General features: G+C 43.1%; 1 protein-coding gene across 3 annotated transcripts in view; it reads left to right on the plus strand.

The window, feature by feature from the left end:
* Nucleotides 1-21,816, plus strand: part of hip1 (huntingtin interacting protein 1) — a 205,782-nt gene that overhangs the window by 49,595 nt on the left and 134,371 nt on the right. The window contains exon 1 of one of the 3 annotated variants that reach the window (XM_033046043.1): nt 3,770-3,955. The exons of 1 other annotated variant lie outside the window; for it this stretch is intronic. In XM_033046043.1, the coding sequence (XP_032901934.1) occupies nt 3,779-3,955 (177 nt within the window). In that variant the 5' untranslated portion in view covers nt 3,770-3,778. One more of the 3 variants, XM_033046045.1, reaches the window with a different exon arrangement.

The raw sequence follows: 21,816 nt of genomic DNA on the forward strand, positions 1-21,816 counted from the left end.
TATTGGGTTTTTATAACACTCTTTGTGAGGACAAATAAGCACCAGTTTTAATTCCCGCAAAGACGGCATTTGACCATTGGAAGAGAAATGGAACAATTGCCAAAAAGAGCTTATTGAGAATTAGAAAACATAATTCCGGCCAGGGACATTGACACAAAGAAAAAGAAAATAAGCATTCAAAGATTGTCAACCATTTGCGGTTAGTGTAAAAGATGAATGTCCTTTTGGTATTGATGTGTGGAGGGCAGATTACTGCAGGGATATGTCTGAATAAACATATCGTTAGAAAAAGGAATGTAACTGCAAGCGTCTTGTGCGATGGGGTCAGTTTCTGCTTGAGGAATAAAGTGATGAAGAATTATGAAGTGGTGAAAAGAGTCACCAAGAAATGAACAGTTAGATTGTACTTCCGGTGGCGCTGGCGTCAGCTGCCTCCACCTACAGCCCGGTATCTTTTTGTTTTTTTGTTTATTTAGTTATGTAAAAGTGTGTTTTTTTGTGGTTTTTTTGTGTTTTGATGTGGGGGAAGAGGGCACGGTGCGGGGGATACCGTCCTTCAGCCGCTTCCTGGTGAAGACGCAACTTTTATTCGAGTCGCGTCCTCGCCCCCCCCCCCCCCCCCCCACCACCAGCGGCCTACCTACTGGATTGGCGTGGACTTTCCTGCGACCAGAGCTCCAGCAGCGGCGGGACAGCGCTGATACATCGCGAGGCTGGCGATGCCTTACCGGGGATCGCCGTCTGGAGCCCGGAGTGCTGGACCTGCTGCACCGACATCATGGAGCTGCGGTTTGCGGAGCTCCCAACGCGGGCGGCGCTGATGGACAGCGCGGGGTCCTGCGACTCTGCCCGGCTCGGGAGCTGCGGACTCGGGAGCTGCGGACTCGGGAGCTGCGGACACGGGAGCTGCGGACTCGGGAGCTGCGGACTCGGGAGCTGCGGACTCCGGCTGCGGGAGGCGGCTGATCAGGAGGTCCGGGCCGCTGAGGAGGAGGATGTTCACCGTCGGGGTTCGGCGTCGGCGTTCCACTAGCCCGGCGTGAGGGCCTGAACATCGGGCCGCCCGGGGCGGCGACTGCGGGTGCTAGGAAGGCCTCGACCACGAGTGAAAATCTGGGAAGAACGGAGGGGAGGCTGGCTGGACTATGGTGCCTTCCTCACCTTGGTGCCACTGTGTTATGTTGTGTCGTGGACTTTCAGTGTTCGTGCTTTTTTTTAAATTCTATTTTATTTTTAATATGTTTTATTATTTATTATTATTATTTATTTATTTTTATTTTTATGATACTGCCTGTAAGGGAAATTCATTTCGTTGTCTCTAACTGAGACAATGACAATAAATTTGAATACAATACAATACAAAAAGTTACATTGGAATAGGACTATATTGGTGGAATGGCCTCCTCTAGTGTTGAAGCAACCATTGTGTTGGATGGTATATTGTTAATGCACTATTATCTGTGAGCATCATCATATCAACTGGGGGTTGTGGTGTATGTGGTGGAGCCTTTTTAAATTAAAATAACTCTTAATAATAATAAATACTTTATTGATCCCCTCAGGGAAATTTAGATGCCCAGAAGCCAACAACCAACAAACCCACACATTCAGAACGAAAGCAGACAAAAAATACATCAAATACAATATGGACAATACATGAAAGCAATAAATACTTAAAAAGACCCAATAATTAACTATTAAAAATGCAAAGCATCCCCATACAGCCTAGCGGTCAGCATTATAAAATCTAATGGCTGCAGGAGTGAAGGATCTCCTGAACCGCTCCGTTCTACAGCGCAGGGAAAGGAGCCAGTTGTTGTTCCGTGTGCTCTTTTGACCCTCCAGAATTTCATGGAGGGGGTGCCCGGAGTTGTCGAGGATGACCTGCATCTTGCTCCTCATATGCCTCTCAAGCACATCCACCACAGACGCCACTCTCCCCCCCAGCTAGCTCGTTTTACCAGCTTGACCAGCTTCTTGCTGTTTTTAGTACTGATGATGTTACCCCAGCAGACAACAGCGTAGAAAATGACACTTGCAACCACAGTATGATAAAACAAGTACAGCATTTCATTGCGCACATTGAAGGATCTGAGCCTTCTGAGGAAAAAGAGCCTGCTCTGTCCTTTTTTGTAGAGGGCATCAGTGTTGACAGAGCAGTCCAGTTTGTTATCAAGGTGCACTCCCAGATATTTATATGTCTGCACCACCTCAATGTCCACCCCTGCAGTGTTAACCGGCTGAAGGGGGAGCTTGGACCTGCCAAAGTTAACAACCATCGCTTTGGTCTTGGTTGTATTCAGGATGAGACAGTTCTCTTTAGCTGACACAGAAAGCACTGGTCCCTGTATTCCTCCTCATGCCCGTTCCTTACACATGCCACAATCGCTGTGTCATCTGAATATTTCTGTACGTGGCATGTGTCAGACTTATATTTAAAGTCTGCAGTATACAGGGTGAAGAGGAATGGGGCCAAAACCGCTCCCTGTGGGGCTCCAACATTGCACACCACTGTCTCGGAAACACAGTCCCCCGGCTTAACAAACTGTGGTCGACCCGTCAGGTAGTTGTATATCCAGGAGATAAAGGTGGAATCCACCCCCATCTTCTCAAGCTTGTCTTTCAAAATCAGGGGTTGGATGGTGTTGAACTTGAAAAGTCGAAGAACATAATCCTCACGTAGCCACCTGGTTCGCCCAAAAAGCGGTAAATCCGGCGCAGCATGTAGAGGACTGCGTCACCCACACCAATGTTCTGGTACGCAAACTGTAGTGGGTCAAGTGCGTGCTGGACTTGTGGTCTCAGGAGATGAATAAGTAGCCGCTCCATTGTTATCATGATATGGGATGTAAGGGCCACCGGTCTGTAGTCGTTGATCTCGGTTGGCCGTCCTGCTTTGGGAACCGGCACGAGACATGATGTTTTCCACAGACCTGGTACCCTCCCCGCCTGGAGACTCAGGTTGAAAATGGTCTGGAGAGGCTCCGCCAGCTGAGCCGCACAGTCTTTCAGTAGCCTGGGACATACTGCTTTACCAGGGGCAGCTGCTTTACCAGGGGGCAGCCTCCTCAGCTCAGCTCTCACCTCGTCCCCCGTGAAGAACAGTTGAGGGGATGCCAGCATAGGAGGTGCTGCAGCTGTGGTGTTGGGGGGGCTGCCTCGTGGGGGTGATGGTGGGGGAGAGGCTGCACCTGTAGAGGTGGGAGGGGATACCAGATCAAACCTGTTATAGAACTCATTGGCCTTGTCCACGTCTCCTGACGGCTGGCTTCTCTTCTCCTTGAAGCCAGTGATGGTCTTCATTCCTCTCCACACATCTTTGATGCTGTTGAGCTGCAGTTTCCTCTCCAGCTTCCTTTTGAAAACTGAACTAATTTTTGAAAACGGAACTAATTTTAGCCAGGGTATATATTTGAGGGTTTTTACATATTGCAGCTGGTGGTTAACTGGTTAATTGTGTTGTGATCTGTGATCTTCAGTATTGGATAGACTTTTTGCTTAGAGAGTGGGGGTGGGGAGAAAGGATTAGCGCTCTTGGTAACGTGAAATCTTTTGTTAGGGTTAATTTCCTGATCTTTGTTGCTCAAAGCCTGACAAATGTTGAATGCTGCTTCCTACTTCCTCCTCCCTCCCTGTTGCAATTGCATTTGTATTAAAAAGAAGGTGCTGTCGTGTGTGAGTGTAGATTTAGCTCGGCTCATTTCCTAAAAAACCCTGGGAGCTTTTAATCAGTAGAGGGAGGTGTATATACAACCATCAGTGGCAGCGTTTTCTATGAATGAGGATGTCAGCTGTCAGATTCCCCCCCCTGATTCCCCCCCCCCCTCCTTCACTCAACCTCCCCAGCCGCTTTCCTCCTCCCCTTGTCCGGAAGCTCTCAGCTGGAGATGGCATCTTTGCGACCAGCCTTTCAGTCCTGATCGTAACGACTTCCAGACTTTGCATAAAGGGGAATGTGAGTGCTGAGTTTCTGCTGCTGCAAGGGGAAGAGGAAAGAAAAACAATTTCCCATTCAGTTGGACTTGGACTTAATCGGAAAGGGCAGGTCATGTTCTTTCCAGGCACAGGTTAAGTAGAAGGCCGTTCAAGCTGTCGATGAAAGATTGTGTAAGGACCACAAGGTAGTGGCCACTGGAGTCTCTCTGGATACAACTCTGCTTTGTGTTTCTTTCCTATCCCCCCCCCCCTCCCCTCTCTCTCTCTCTCTCTCTCTCTCTCTCTCTCTCTCACTCTCTCTCCTCTCCTGGAAGAAGCAGGACATAAATACAGACTTCCACAATGGATATTGGGAAAACGGTAAGTTTGTGCAACTGATAGGAGGGGAAAAGATCAGAAACCAGAGATTTCCCTCCTCCCCTCCCCCACCCCCCCTGTCCTCAGCTGAGAATCTTTTGAACAGCACTAAATACCTGGAGAATGCAATGTTAGCCTTCATGATTTGAAATGTTGCTGCTTTTGTTATGTGGGACTGACTAGTTTACATACATACAAATGTGAAAAAGGCAGTTGCAGCGAAAAGCACTGTTGAAGGTTTTGTTAGCACTGCTGGTTAGGTCGATAAGGCTGGATGATGAGGAGACAGCATGTATAATTTACATTTTGTAAATGTATATCCTGGTACAGGGCATGTTTCGAGTAAAGCCTTCTGCCTTTTTATGAGAAACATCCTAAGTGCAAAACTGATGACTGGACAGATGTGGCAATATCAGGGAGAGCTTACTGGGTTAATCCACAAGTGAAAGCAGTCAATTCTCAGCATGGTATGCAATGGTGTTTGTGTTTGGTTGTATAATGTTCACTGGCTTCGATCACTGAATAACCTAGTGTATCAGCGAGCTGCTGCTGGCAGTCGGGGAGAGCCCTGTTTAGCATGAGTTTGCCCACAGTCTGAGTACATTGTGTGGAGTGTTTCCTCCTGACCTTCCCTCCCCCATCTGCCACACTCACCCCTGAATGCAAATACTGCTGCTGCTGCCTCAACATTTGATCAAAAATGTATCTTGGGATTTATTTCAGCAGAGCATGTTTTTTAAAGGCTGTTGTAGTTGGGAGCTCCTCACATTGGGAGATTCGAATCAGCGGATGTTTATCAAATTCTAATGTGATTTTATTCAGGAAGGACAGTTCATAAAACTTGTAAAGTGTGTTTGTGGCTCACTCAGTAAATTACAAACTCCATTGCATGTTAGTATTTTCCTGACTAAAGGAAGAGGTAGAAGCAGAAGGAACTGCAGATACTGGAATCTTGCTTGGAACTCAGTGCTGGAATAACTCAGCGGGTCAGGCAGCAGCATCTCTGGAGGACATGGATAGGCAAAGTTTCGCGTTGGGGCCTTCACTCTGCAGTGTGGACAGTTGAAAACCAAGTATAGGCTTTTAATGAAGGCGTAGGACACTGCAATTGCTGGAATGTGAAGCAAAATATGAGAGTGGCTGGACGAACTCAGCGGGTCATGCAGCATCTGTGGAGGGAAACGGACAGTCGGCATTTCGGGTCAAGACCCCACATGTGGGCAGAAGAAGGGTGTCAACCTGACACCTCGTCTGCCTACGTCCTTCCTCAGAGCGTTCTGATGCGCTTCTTTTGATTTTTACAATAAAGGTCAGGGCTCCTAATTTTTAACTTACATCTTTGACAATGGGTATGTTGAACTTTGAACACCTACACTGTTGAGCAGGGGATTTTGAATCTATATAGTATTTCATTACAGTTCAAAATAATTCCCCCATAACTCTTCATATAGATTCCACATTTACTGCTTATGATTATGACATATAAATGTATCTGGCAATGCTTTACGCTTAAGAAAGTGATAGTTCTTGTATTTTAGTAGTGTTGATTGAGCGGTGAATGGTGGTTAGGATATTTGAAGTACAGGGTTATTTTAATACTGCCAGGTAATCTTCATTTCTGAGTAATTTAACAACTCGCCCTTGATGCTGACATCAAAAATCCATTCTGCTCTCAAAACTATGTTTTAAGTGTAAGTTAAATCCTCTGTTGGTGTGAAGTTTAAAACCAAGCTGACACTTGAAGAGTCATTTCTGATTTGTCATTGTTGAGGCCACAATCTGTGGAGGTACATGCAAAACTTTGAGGGACTATCTCCACTATTTTGCGGCCATAAATGTAATCATGCGGCTAATTGTCTACTTTTTTCTTCTGTTGGCTGTCACTTCCATTAAAAAAAAATCCATCATCTGCATTGTCTTTGAGCAAGTTATGAAAATCCATGTGTTTATTATTGCAGGGCTGGTTACTACCACAAGGGGTCATAAATGACCCTTGAGAATAGTGCCTCCTGTTGATGAAAAAGAGCACAGCAGGAACCAGTCTGAAGAAGGGTCTTGACCCGAAACGTCACCCATTCCTTCTCACCAGAGATGCTGCCTGTCTCACTGAGTTACTCCAGCATTTTGAGTCTAACTGCAGGAATCAATGTCCTTTTAGATCTTTTGCCCCAGCAGTGGCTCTCTTAACATTTGATCCCGAATCTAAATGACAAAATTTTGTTATACTTAAACTAGGGATTGGACATTGTAAAATAGCACGTAGCTTATGAAGCTTTTAAATTAGTTGCCCATAAAACGATGAATACTGGAAATAGCAGTTCAACAGCAAATCTGAAGAATGGAACTGAGACTCAAGGTACATCATATTATTTCCTTACTAGACATGTTACAGCCTTAAGATTGAGTTCAACTATTTCAGATAAACATTTTCTTTTCAGATTTCCGATTGTATTTCTGCTACACTTCATAACTAACTCAAGAGAGAGTTGGATATAGCTCTTAGGGCTAACGGGATCAAGGGATATGGGGAGAAAGCAGGAACTGTTTGTACAGATGATCAGACATGATCATATTGAATGGCGGTGCTGACTCGATGGGCCGAATGGCCGACCCCTGCACCTATTTTCTATCTTTCTATGCAACTTCTACTCAATCATGTGATTTAAAAAAAATATCTCATCTGTATAGCCTTGCACTAAACGTAATATCCTCCATGCGTAGGAAAGAACTGCAGATGCTGGTTTAAATCGAAGATTGACACAAAATGCTGGAGTAACTCAGCGGGACAGGCAGCATCTCTGGAGAGAAGGAATGGGTGATGTTTCGGGTCGAGACCATTCTTCAGACTACTATCCTCCATTCTTGATATGTGATCTTCTCCAGTTCTGTCTGAGAGCATAATTGAGTTTCAGTGCTTCATTGCTGGTGGTCTGTGTTTTACGCGGCTTGGACTAAAATGCTGTCACCCTCCCTAAATCTCCCTGATCTTTTTTGCCCTGAGAATGCAATTAAAGCCTACTTCACTGATTTTAAACTTTTGATAACTTTCCTACTTCTTTCTTCTGCAATGTCTTCCATCCATCATAAGGTCAGATGTTGGGATATTGACTGATTGCAAACTAACTAATTACAATTCATACTGTTTCATTTACAACTTATCAAAAAATGAAACAGTGGTGGTATGTCCAGCAAGACGCTGCAAATTGTGTTCATGGCGGATGTGTAGTGGGCAAAGGCCATCTCCAAGAAGAAACCTAAACAGCTCTCCTTGACATTCAGCAGCATTACCAATGTCACATTACCCACGTCCACATCCTGCGGGTTGACATTAACCTGAAACTGCTAGGCATATAGTATCAACAACGTGGTGTGGGTTGAGGCTCAAAATTTGACTGGATCTTCCCACCACCCAAAAAAGCACAAGTCAAAAGTGTGATGATTACTCTCTTTTTGCCAAAGTGAGTTTAACTCCCACAACACCATAGAGAACCAGGCAGCCAATGTTTTGTCGTACTCCGTAAACATTTATTCCTTCATCTCCAGAAGATATTGGCTGTTGAGTGTAAGCATTATTTAAACTCATCAAGGCTTCAGTAGAATCTCACAAGCATGGTAGAGCAAGGCCGGTAGGTGCATGGGAACAACATTGACTCTGTTTTCCGGCTCAAGCTACCCATCTTCCCAACTTTTGTTTATGGTTGTGAGGTTAAAGTCCTGGAACATTGCCTACAGCTCCATGGGTGGACCGGACCCTATGTGCATGTAATGTGGTAGACCACCACCATCTTTTGAAGGTTTTTGGGAGAAGTAATAAATGATGGTATTCCATTGACCCTAGCATCATGGAAATGAATGTCCCTTTTGTGAATCTGATCAACAAAGTTTCCGAGTAGAAATGTGTCCCAAGAAATGCTTTACACTACACCAATGCAATTTGTATGAATGAAGAATTGTGTCTTTGATGAAATGTCTGTTCAGATGGCTTCAGCTTGCAAGGCAGTGTTTTGGTTTAGATTTCAGCTGCTTTTGAATTCCAGCTCCACCTCACTGAAACCTTGTACATTGTTCCTTGTTTTTCTCCCATGTCGCTTAATGGCTGAAACTATGAATGAGTTGCTGACATGACAAAGATCCATGAATAATTAAAGAAAAAATGAAGCATGTCGCAGGTTTCCTTTTATCAGTTAAGAACTACAGCTGTTAATGCTTATTTCCCCAAACATTTGGGGAAAAGTTCCTCTTGAATCGGGAACTGTCTTGCCATTGTTCTTCTTCATGTTCTATGGCTTCAGCTTGCAATTCGTATCTGCATGAATTTTCTTCCTTTCTGAACACACATCAGTTCATTACCCTCTGTCACAGAATAAAACAAACTTAAAACAATTACAAAAAGGGGTATTTATTTCATGTCTCTGTTATCCAGCTGAAACAGGGCAGTATTTCAGTTTGCTGAGTTCCCTATCAAAACATGGATTACGCTCCTACTTATCTTAATATCAGTCGGGTTATTTAAAGGACAGTGTAACAGAATAATACAGTATTACATTAAAGCTCTTGTTCCTATGTACAGTTATTTAAGATATGAACACCATATCATGTATTTTGTCCTATCTGTAATCAGTGCAATTATTCAGGCTTAGCATAAGTCTCTTCCCATCAATAAAATAGCATACCATATGATCAATGCCAAACTGCATCTTGAAGGAATCAAACAAATAATTAAGATAGACATGAAATGCTGGAGTAACTCAGCGGGTCGGGCAGCATCTCTGGAGAAGAGGGACCAGGTGATGTTTCGGATAGAGAGCCATCTTCAGACTCAAGTTTCGGGTCTCGACTTGAAACGTCACCTATTCCTTTTCTCCCCAGACGCTTTGTTACTCCAGCATTTTGTGTCCATCTTCGGTGTAAACCAGCATCTGCAGTTCTTTCCTGCAAACAAATAATTATGTTTTGCATTTGTGGTGCTGGGCCAGTTCTGACCCAAGCATTTTGAAATGAGTTTTGAGAATAGCGCAGTCTAGGGGGAGTGTATCAGAATCATGTTGATAGCTATAGTAAAGAGGTACCATAGCTGGTGCTATGCATCAGAAGCAGTATTTGTAATGATCCTTTTGCTGGCAGGGTAGAAGGTTTGTGGCCAGTTAATGTGGTTTGCAGTTTCCTTGTGTGATTCCCCTTCGAAGGTTTGATAGTCGCATGGTTTTCAGCATCTGGCTTGATGTTAAGACCCATAGCAGCCACTGTTGTGGCAATTTCGCAAAACATTGATTCTTTTTTGTTCATTTTTAAAAAAAAGTAATTTTCCCAAATTGCCCTTGGGTGAGCTGCAGCCCGCTATAGTATTGTGTTTTTATGACTTGCTTAACGGTTCATGTGATGGTATTGGAAAGAAGTTGAGAGATTTATTGGGTAGAGACTATTTATGTGACTCCTACAGTTAAATTTCTAGTCAGCATTGGCACCCAAAGTGTTGGCGGTGTTGCACTTGGTGATAGTAATGCCACTGAATATTAACAGTAGGAGAATGGAGTCCGTTGTTGGAGATGGCGATTGTTGGTAATTTTAAGGGGCCTATTTTACTTACCACAAATCATCCCTGGTTTGAATGCTGCCTACATCCTGCTGACTGCAAGAGCGGGCTGCTTAATCTGGCCGCATCTGGAATATTGCGAACAATTTTGGCCCCCATATCTGAGGAAGGCCGTGCTGGCTCTGGAGAGGGTCCAGAGGACATTTACGGGAATGATCCCAGGAATGAGTGGGTTAACATATGATGGATTGACGGCACTGGGCCTCCACTCGCGGGAGTTTAGAAGGATAAGGGGAGGCCTCATAGAAACTCACCGAATAGTAAAAGGCCTGGATAGAGTGGATGAGGAGAAGATGTTTCCACTAGTGGGAGAGTCTAGGACCAGAGGTCATTACCTCAGAATAAACGGACGTTTCTTTAGGAAGATGAGGAGGAATTTCTTATGTCAGAGGGTGGCGAATCTGTGGAATTCATTGCCTTGGAAGGCTGTGGAGGCCAAGTCAATTGATATTTGAAGTCAGCGATAGATAGATTCTTGTTTAGTACGGGTGCCACGAGTTATGGAGAGAAGGCAGGAGAATGGGGTAAGGAAGGAGAGATAGATCAGCCATGATTGAATGATGGAGTATACTTGATGGGCCGAATGGCTCAATTCTGCTCCTATCATTTATGAACATATGAATTTTTCTGCTGAGAAGTTGGGAATGGTATTGAACAATGTGCAATCATTAATGAGCATCGGACTTCTGGCTTTATGATAGATTGGAGATTCATTTTCCTTAGGACTAAGTCCTTATCCCTAAATTTGTTGATAAATTCTACAGCAGCAGGAATATTGTTGGAAATAATTGTGCATGTGGCGTAAATAACACAGCTTTGCTTGTTGAGAAATCAAATTTGGTGGTTTGCCAGTGATAGTCTGCTATTTGCATGCTTTGTGGGAGTGTAAGGGTGTAATTTCAATGTTGTTGCCCCGTCCAAGATTTTGTCATGTGGTAGGAAGAATAAGGTTTGGGTTTTTCGGTAAACATTTGGGTCTTTGTGAACAACAGAAGAATAATCATAACAGCAGTCCTGGAATATGCTGGAATTTAAAGATTTGCACTTGGTCTGCTGCCCCATCTTTTTTTGTTGCTGTGGACATAACTTTGGAATTCGTTTTCAAAGGTGATTTTCATCCCTTTGAAAGGCACTGATCGACCTGAGTGCATTTGATGTTTCTGGTTCTTTTCATTTTAAAAGTTTGGTCGAACAAAATGAATTCTGTTTGCATATGCATGGGCATGTTAAAACTCTCGTGTCACATACTGCCTGTCCTGATGCTGCACAAAGCCAATGGAGAAAATTGTGGTGGGTCCCTAGACTCTGGGAAGGAGGGATTCCCATCTATACTTCCTCCTACCTTGGTTTGTAAGATCACAAGGGAGGAGAAGAGCTGTCCACATCCTTCAAGTATTGTCCAGACAGTTTACCCCCACAAGTCTTCCATTGTACCTCGCATTTCCCCCCCCCCCCCCCCCCCGCCTCCTCTCAATAAATCTCTCAACTGCTTTTGTATACCGCCACATGTTCTCTTGATCAGGCATAAAAAGCTACACAGGAGAACCCAAAGGCCAAATAATTTGTTTTAAAAACACCTGCCTTTGATATGATTTCTGACCTAGTTGGGAACCCACTCCTCGCCACTTTGGCGATGAAGTCAATATCATCAGCCTCATCCCAGCTTTCTGGGATTGATTAAAGATGGTGGTTTGGCAGAAGGTAGCCAACACTTTACTCCACTAGTGATGAACCTGATGTATAAACACAGTTGTAATTTCTACACGGTGAAACCAAAATGTGTAAAAATTGCCTTTATTAAAACCTGACAATGTGATTTGTTTCTATTGCAAATCTCTAATTGTGGAGTACAGAGGCAAATAAATAAATGATGGGACTTTGTCCCAAACATTATGGAGGGCACTGTATATATTAATATATACATTATATATTATATATAATATACAGTGAGTACACACACTGAACCTTTTTCTTTCTCGTTTATTATATTGTGCTGCAGTAAGAATGTCATTGTTCTATCTGGGACATATGACAATAAAACACTCTTGACTCGACACTTTTTCCAGTTAGGAATCTGTTTAATTCTCATGCATCCATATAACTGGATCAAATTAAGAATACAGCTATGTTGTTAGTTATGCTTTGGGTGGAAGAATGATATCCGTGTTTCAAAGGGAATTGGTATTTGGATGAGTTGAGAGTAAACATTTCAGTACTATTGGCAAGTGGCAGGATATTTCTATGAAGTGAATAACTCTTCGTGTTCATACTATTTCCCATTGAGCCACTAAAAGTAACCCTGATTGGAGGCTGTTATTGAGGATTAAATGGATAAACGTGACTCAAGAGGAAGGTTACTGAGGATAACTGTGGCCATAAACTAAACTCAAACTCCCAGGTCTACTGTTTTATTACATTTGTTTTCTACCAACTAAGTAATTTTAATAAAAATACTGATTGCTCACCGGAGTCACTGCTGAGATTGCTCACTCTTCTTCCTGCTGAGGAATTAATAATTGTCATTGTATTACTATTCACTATTTTGAATAGGACCCTACTGTACTTGCCCATTATTAGGTATATCAAAAATCAAATCTATTATGTCGCTCAGTTTGTGTTCAGCTGTGAAAAAGTTTTTTCCCAACTCGGGATATTGCAAGATGCTTTATAAACAATAAAGTGGCTGTAAAGCACTTTGAATAAAGTCATGATTGTAATGTCACTAATGTAGCAATGTTTTACACAGAGATATGTGCAAACAAACTGATTTTAATTGATGTTGCTTGAGTGATAAATACTCGTGAAAAACCATCAGGAAAATGACATGATGCCCTCTTTAAAACATGAGAAGGCAAACTTCTCTTGTAGGTGGTATATTTCTGTAACAAATATTTTAAATTTGTCTTTCACTGAAATAATAACTAAATGTGAGAAACATTCAATAGGTCACGCAGTATCTGTGAAAAGATAATTCAGTTCCACTGATGGGTCCCCGACCTAAAATGTTAACTGTTTCTCTTTCCACAGATCCTGTCTGATCTGCTAAGTGTTTCCAGCACTTGTTTGTTCTTATTTCAGATTTTCAGCATCTGCAGTTTTTAAAAAACTTTTTCACTGTCCATAACTTGTCTTTCCAGGGTGCCTTAACCAAATGCAACTAACTTGAATGAATCTTTGTAAATGGCAATTTCTGTTAGTAGAGCCTTAGTAGAACCACTTCACACCTCATTCTGAGTTGTTTCAGAGCATCAATAAATTCTTGTTTCAGGACCGGTCAATCTCTTTGCTGTTAGTAGCCAGACCTTTCTTTTCATTTCACTTCTTCATGGGGAGCTTCCAGATGATTCTACTTTAATCAGCTGCTCTAATTTTGAGGTTTCATGAATGTTAATGGACTTGGCTGTTAAACAGTAACCTGCTAGGTTGATCAAAAATTAATCTTGAATTAAAAACAGCACTTTCCTGCAGCTGACTTTGACAAATCTGGTGGGTTTACTGTGAATGGTAGGAACTTTCCCATTGGGATCTCCACTGCCAGTGGCTTTAAAAGCATCACTGAATCCAATGTGATAATAGCAGTGGTAAAACATTTGGATAATTTCCTATTTTACAGCAGTGTTTTATACATAATTTATATGCATTGGGGTGTCTTGTCATTTCACATTACGCACAAGGGTTTGTAACATATCTTGGTGCAACATAAGAGATGGCCTAAAAAGAAGACCGTGATCTCGGTGTTTATTTTATTTTTTGGGGGTAAAGGTTTAGAAAAATATTCTTAAATTCAGTTGAATATCATCATTGTAAAGTTCTCAGTATATCTATTAAAGTTCAGCTTCTGATGACCAGCTCTGCACAGTCCCTGCAGACTGTAACTGGTCATTGTGTGCAGTCATTCACGATACACAAATTCTAATTGCACCCGTTCTAATTTCTATCTAAGATTAAAAGGTTGATACATGATGCAGTTCCTGTGCATTGCCTCATAGCTTTTAAATTTTAGAGTAGCCTTTTTGAGATGGGTTTCAATTAGTGTGTAAGAATCCCACTTGTTCCTGATGCTTGGAGTTTGAGACTCGAACACCTCGACACAAATTCTGCCACCAGTTTTCCGCACAAGTGTAAATTCAGTGTTCTTTAGATTCACCTAGTGTGCGTTCAAAATCCAATCTTACCGCAGAATGCTCTGAAGAAATCATAAATCTGAAGAAACACCGAACTGCAGATGCTGGTTCACAAAAAAAAAGACATGCTGTGCTGGGATAACTGAGTGGGTCAGGCAGCATTCCTGGAGAACATGGACAGGGGATATTTCGACCTGAAACAGGACCTGCTTCCTGACACGCTGAGCTACTCTAGCTCTCTGTTTTTTTTTAGAGAATACAACATTATGGAGATTATTTAGAGTTCTCCCTTGTTTCTTCCCTCGGCCAATTAATCTTTCAACCACATATTGCCTGATTAAGAACCTCAGATGCTCAATCAAAATCAATTTAAATTAACGCTGCAAGGACAGAAAGCACATCTTTTTATCCGTATGTTCATCAGCTCGATATAAAAAAACGTGGCAGCTTTTATTGTCATATATTTGTTCATTTTCACAGTTTTACTTGTCATCTTTGGGTCTGGAGTTATATTCACTGTGCTAATACAATGAGTAGATAGGAAGCATGGATTTCCAATAGTTAATGAGTTTAGATCCAAGGGATGGAGAGGAGGACTCATTTATTTTTGTTGCATGCTGACTTGAGTTCATGTTCACAGCAAAAATAATAAAGTTGTAAATGGCCTGTCAGGCCGTGGGATTTAGCTATTTCTGGAGAGTGGCGCAGCTGGTAGGTAGACCTCTTGCCTCGTGACCTCCAGCACTGTCTGGAGCTTACATGCTCTCCCTGTGTGTGCTCCTGTTTCCTTCCATGTCACAAAGATGTCTGGGTAGGTAATTTAATTAACCACTGTAAGCCGCCCCTCGTGTGAGAGGTAGAATTTGTGGGAGTGGGGTGGAATGGAAGGGAACACAAGGAGTAGATTAGGGGAAATTAGCTGGGAGTGAGATTTTTCTGTGACTTACATTGATTGAGTGGGCCAAAGTGACTCCTCCTATGTTGTATGGAAATATTAAATGTGGAAATGTTGCTGTCATTGTCCTGGCCTTTACAGTTAGTGGCAAAGAGATGCTGTATGACGAAAGCTGCATCCACAGTTTCGGCAGGCTGCTCAGTGATGTGTTTTTATATCGCTAGCAGTTTCCACATTCCAGAGTGCACCTTGAGGAGCAGGGTATCACTCACTGCAGCTTCAGGTTTGTGATCTTCAGCAATGTGAATGCCACATGTTGCCCTCACTTTTAAAGCAGTTGCTTATTTTGGGCATTTGTTCTTAACCTTCCCAACCCTCCCCTTATCTACATCTTGTTTCAGGCCGAACTAGCTTGTTTGTATCTTCAATGTCTGACATGAAACAGAATTGAACTGAACACATGTTCCTAAAACTCCTGTATCACCAGGACTCTGTGACGATGCTATATCTGTAACAATGCTTGTCCTTGTTCAGTCTGTGGACTTAGTTAAAACCTGTAATTATTGTGGCCCACCCCCATGTTTATGGAGACAAAAAAGAACTGTAGTTGCTGGTACCTTGAGTATAACACAAAGTGCTGGAGTAACTCAGTGGGTCAAGCATCATCTTTGTAGTACATAGATGGATGACTTTTCGGATCGGGACTCTTCTTCAGACTGATTGAGCTCCCGACCCCCCCCCCCCCCCCCCTACAATCAAACCAATGTGTTGCCGATCAATGTTCTCCAGAGATGCTGCCTGACCCGCCGAGTTACTCCAACACTTTGTGTTTCATTCCGACTTGGTTTTATTCATTTCTTAGGCCATGATTATTCCCAGCCCATAATGCCTTTGAGAGGGTAGCAGTGAGCTGCTGTCTTGAACCATCTCAATCCTGTTGGTGAAGTTGTTGGGGAGAAAACTCCAGGATTTAGACCGAGTGACGAAGGAATGGTGATATTTTCAATTCCGGTTGGCATTCACTTGGTGGGTCAGAATGGCTGTTTAAGTTACTGCTGTGCATTTTTAGATGGTGCTTTCTACAGCTGTGGTATGTCAATGGGGGAGAGAAAAGTGATTTAGGAAGTGTGCTATCTAGCAATTAAGTGGGCTGTTTTGCCCCAGATGTGCAGAGCTATTTGAGTGTTGGAGCTCATCTCGGCTAGCAGTCTGCATTCCATTACATTCCTGACTTGCGCTTTACAGGTGGTGGAAAGATCTTGGATGTTTCAGAAAGTGTAACTCGTTGCAGGTTATCCAACCTCTCTGATCTGCTTTTGTGGCCACAGAATTTATGCGGCTGCTCCAACTGTCTTTGTGTTCAGCGGTGACTGCCGCAGAAGATTGGTGGTGGAGAACTCAGTGACAGTAAGGCTATTGAATGCCACAGGGAGTTAAAATTGATCAAGTGCAAGTCAACATTATGCGATCATCGATAAACGTCCCCCCTTCTGACCTTATGATGGAAGGAAGACCTTGATGAAGGAGAAGATGATAGGGCCTAGGCTATAGTCCTGAGGAACTACAGCGGCGACATCCGAGGGCTGTAATGATCACAACTAATTTCTTTTGTGGAAGGTGCGGCTTCAACCGCTGGAATGTTTTCTATTTGCAGTCTGTTCATTTTAGTTTTCCCTGGCTGCTTGATGTCGAGAGAAGGTAGTCAGCTCTGGCCCATATTTCGATCGTCTGCCTTGGGTCGAGAGCGGAACTGTTCCGGTAAAACACTCTACTCAATCCTATATCATTCTGCACCTCCAGCAGCATTCATTTTGAACAATCTCTCAATTTTCCTGATACAGGGGATCCCTGTGTTATGAAGACCTGGTTTATGTCAACCCAACCTCATGTACATTCCCCCATAAAGTTTTTTAATGATTTTCAAGACAGAAAACATAGAAACATAGAAAATAGGTGCAGGAGTAGGCCATTCGGCCCTTCGAGCCTGCACCGCCATTCAATATGATCATGGTTGATCATCCAATTCAGTATCCTGTACCTGCCTTCTCTCCATACCCCCTGATCCCTTTAGCCACAAGGACCACATCTAACTCCCTCTTAAATATAGCCAATGAACTGGCCTCAACTACCTTCCGTGGCAGAGAATTCCAGAGATTCACCACTCTCTGTGTGAAAATAGTTTTCAGAAAGCATATATCTTTGGGAGTTATGGAATAAGGGTAGTCCCTGGTTAGTTCAAAAGAAAACCATTAAAAAAAAGTGTTTACATATAACCTCCCTATAATAATCAAAATTATACATTGTCTTTAAGAACATAGCAACCAGTGCATAACAGGTCACTAATAGCACTTTCTCACGGGGCGACTTGACGCAAGAGCTAACCAGAGTTGAACATCGTGGGAACCCCGTGCGATAACCGTACGGCATTCGTGGACCACCGTGGACCACCGTGGCGCTAACGGAAGGTAGTCGTGTAACTTGGTGACTCGGGAGAAAATTCAAGCAAGTTTGAATTTCTCCAAGAGTGACTTGTACACTTGTGGTTGAAGATTGCAACATTATATGCACGTAGTGGCCAGTGCGATATCCGTATTAACTCTTGCGTGTACCGTGGGAACTCCTGTGAACGGTGAACCCGGAAGCTGGACAGAGGGGACAGAAGGTGAGTAATCTGGAATGAACATGCTGTTAGGCTGGGATCATTCTCTGCGAGATGATCTTAGTGCGGGAGACAAGTGTAGGAGAGGTGTACTGACTGTGTGGGCAGAACTTTGGAAGTGATTGCCCACCATTCTCAAAAGCCGCTGTGTCTCCCTGTCCCTCCAACTCCAGAGGAATCCGCGCCCCCTCATCCGCAACCCGGGTTCCTCTGGAGTTGGAGCGGGGCTGGGCTAGAGTTGCTGCTGGCTGTTAGTCTCTGGGATCTCCTTGCTTGCAGTCGGTGTCCCGTTGGTCCTAACGTCTCCGGCCACCCTCCTGGACTGGAGCTGAGACTGTGAACTGTACCGCCCTTGCCCCCTCCCTCTGCAACTGCAAACAACCCCACAGTTCCCAGTCTCAGCTCCTGTACAGGGGGGTGGCCGGAGACGTCACAGCCCGAGCTGCGCCCCCTCATCCGCAACCCCAAGAACAAGACGTACCTTGCACACCATCAGCTTCTGTCCCTACGGGGAGCGTGTTCCTCTGGAGTTGGAACGGGGCTGCGCTGCTGCTGGCTGTGGGTCTCTGGGATCTTTGTGCTTGCAGTGGGCCTGGGGGTCGGTGTCCCGTTGGTCCTGACGTCTCCGGTGACTGGCACTGACCTGCTGGCATCGCCGACGTGAAGACAGTGCAAAGCCCCCGCGCCGGTGCAATGGGTGGGGAGCTGGAGAGGGGAGGGAAGGGGTCACACACATGGCCGGGAAGCAGAGGGGTGTAGGTGGGGTGAAACTGAAGGGAGCGACAATCTGCTGCTGCCTGCCCGCTGAGTTAAAAAGTTCCCACGCAAGACTCACGATACACTGTATATCGTGACCGTGGGAACTTTTTAACTCAGCGGGCAGGCAGCAGTAGATTGTCAATTATTAACCCTCCCGCGCAATTACCTTCTCTTTTATGAATGGGGATTCACAATGTTCATTCAAGATTTAACGGGAAAGCTCGGGAGACGGACAAGTCACTCGCACAAATAACAGAAATGCCGAGTACCCGTGGGAACTCTTTATCTACCCCCCGTTATATCATGTGATATCGTGCTAGACCACGACCACTTCACTCTGGTTACATCTTGCGTCAAGTCGCCCCGTGAGAAAGCGCTTTTAAGAGATTTGCTTTGGAAACTGACAAGGCAAATCGCTTCTGTTCATAAAACAATGTAACATCCCTTGATACCTTTATGGCCATTGAACTAACCATTGAATATGGAACATTCTGTTTCTGTACTATTTGTAACCACATAGGGAAAGACTCTAACTAAATGATAATTAACCATCGTTGAAACTGTTTATGACTTACGAAGAAAAAATGATTTATGGACAGTTTTGAGGTATAAAACCCTTGCGTAACCCAGGGACAGTTTATATCTCCTTGGCATTCCTTTATTAGGTGTAATTTTGGACAGAATATACTCCTGTGGAGCATCTTGGGAATTATTAACTAGATGAGCGCAGGTTATATGCAATAAAGAAGTATATAGATTACTATATTTTTTAGAGTGTGTACATATGTACAAATATGGTTTAAATCTCCAGACACCAAGTTTTCAAAGTTGAGATTTCCATGCATGAAATCTGTTTTGTTCATTATTAGAACCTGTACCATATGTCAGAGCTGAATCTTATATCAGATTGTCTGCATCTTCTATAACTACACATAACATGAAATTAATTATTCTACTTTCTTGAATGTCTTGAGCACATTCTGAGACCAACAATCTTTTTGCATCCCAAGTTATTCCATTTGTAACATTTAAATATCCATGCACTGCTCTATGATCTGTTGTATCTTAACTATATTTTGCTGCTTGAGATCTTGGATGAATGCAGCTTGCTTGCTCATTTGACTTTAGGCCTTAGACTCCTGCACTGATCCCTTAATATCAGTATTTGTTTATAATCCATTTAATTTCCTTTGAGATATTCACTATTGTGATAAAACGGCAATTTCTGTTTCCCATTCCCATTTATCTTTCCACAGTTCTGGAAATGCTTATTATTATTTACGTGTGGATTTTCTAAGTAAACAATGTTGTCAACATTACTTGAGCAACACATTTGACTCCAGAAGGCAGTAAATGTTTCTGGTGGAGAGCCATGTGCAGTTTGTTGAGCTTACATTGTGCTGCTTCTTTACATTATAGGAGATCGTTGATGTGAAACGTTGACCTCTCCACAGATGCTATCTGACCTCCCGACTATTTCCAGAAATAGCTGTTTTTAGTTTAGATTCACGGCATCTACTATTTTGCTTCTGCGTATTTGTTTTAACTTCTGGCACACAACACAGAATTTATTTTGGATCCAACCACAGCATGGAAAAAAAAAAATCACTTTCATGATTGTATATTAGATTCTTTGCAACACCTCCCTCTTTCCTACCAATGACAGACAGCCCATCCTTTCATTGAATTTACAGCACAGAATCAGGCAATTCGGCCCAACTAGTTTGACGGTGGGAATAAAAAGAGGAAATATTGATGGTGTTCAATAGATTATTGGGCAGCATCTCAAAAGCGGAGATAGAGTGTATGTCCCAGAACTAGGAAATATTCTGATATTTAGATGGTTTTAAATGTGCAGAGGCTGGGAAAAGAGGAGCTAAAATAAAGCATATGATAGGATGAAAAACAATTGCTAAATGACAAACAGGAATAATGTTGTAAGAAACAGGTGATAAATGGGTAGGAAGGAACTGCCTGGTTTACACCAAAGATGCTGGTTTACACCAAAGATAGACACTAAATACTGGAGTAACTCAGTGGGACAGGGAGCATCTCTGGAGAGAAGGAATGGGTGACGTTTCTTGATGAGATAGTTTTGTTTTGAAAATCACGAAGACCTCTGGTGGAATAAATAAGGAGAAACGATTCCTGGGACTGATGAACAATTCACCAGTGAACGCTGACTGGTAAACGATCTGGAGCAAATGTGAGGAAATCATTTTTTTGCAGTGAGTTCTTTGGATTTGGAATGGACTGCCCGAAAGAACGAAGGATAAAATGTCACTGTTGAACTTCAAAAAGAATTGAGTGAGTGCAAAGAAGAAAGGATTACAAGTTTGCTTGGAAAGTGAAGGGAATCAGAACTGTTTGAAGTGCTGGTTCAAAGATTTTGGGCAGAATTGTTTCCTCCTTTGGTGTATCTGTTCTGATTCCAGGCCTATTTTCCTTTGTTTCCTGGCAGTTCTATCCCTTTCTTTTAGAAATTAATCTCTTTCCATGCATCTGGTATAATTAATTCATATTTTTGAGATTCACTGAGTCATTCCATTACATTCCTATAAAGGTCAGCAGCTTTCTGTGTTTTTCTCATCGGGCCTGCAGCATCAAAATATTGCACTTCCCTTTTAATGTTTTTTTTTGTAGAGGAATCACTGCGTAAATAATTTTCAAGTCACTGACCTTTTTGTATTCTTAAATAACAGCATACAATATCTGTGTACGAAGGAACCGCAGATGTTAGTTTGCACCGAAGATAGACACAAATTAATGGAGTACCTCAGCGGGACAGGCAGCATCTTTGGATAGAAGGATTGGGCGATGTTACGGATCAAGACCCTTCTTCAGACTAAGAGTCAGGGTAGAGGTAGACACTGAGATAAGGAAGGGGAAAAATGTCAAAACAAGACATCAAAAGAGATGAAATTCACGGAAAGTGTAGAATGGATCATTGCCAGCAAGAATAAGTTGACAACAAAGCAAACAGAGATAAAATGTAATCTGGGAGACAGTCAGACTGTTCGGAGAACCGGGAAGGGGGAGGGATGGAGAGAGGGAAAGCAAGGGTTACTTGAAGTTAGAGAGGTCAATGTTCATACCGCTGGGGTATAAGCTGCCCAAGCGAAATATGTGGTGCTCTTACTCCAATTTGCGCTGGACCTCCCTCTAAGACAATGGAGGATGTCCAAGACAGAAATGTCAGTGGGGGAATGGGAGGGGTAGTTAAAGTGTTTAGCAATCTGGAGATCAGGTAGGTTTAGGCAGACTGAGTGGAGGTGTTCAGTGAATGAATCGCTTACAATATCTGTTAAAGAAGGAACTGCAGATGCTGGAAAATCGAAGGTAGACAAAAATGCTGGAGAAACTCAGCGGGTGAGGCAGCATCTATGGAGCAAAAGAAATAGGCAACGTTTCCGGTCGAAACCCTTCTTCAGACGATATCTGGTCTGATATCTGACAATATCTGGTCAGATTTCAGCTGAAGGAACAAAAAATT

The sequence above is a fragment of the Amblyraja radiata genome, chromosome 28 (genome assembly GCF_010909765.2).
Source record: "Amblyraja radiata isolate CabotCenter1 chromosome 28, sAmbRad1.1.pri, whole genome shotgun sequence".
Lineage (NCBI taxonomy): Eukaryota > Metazoa > Chordata > Chondrichthyes > Rajiformes > Rajidae > Amblyraja > Amblyraja radiata.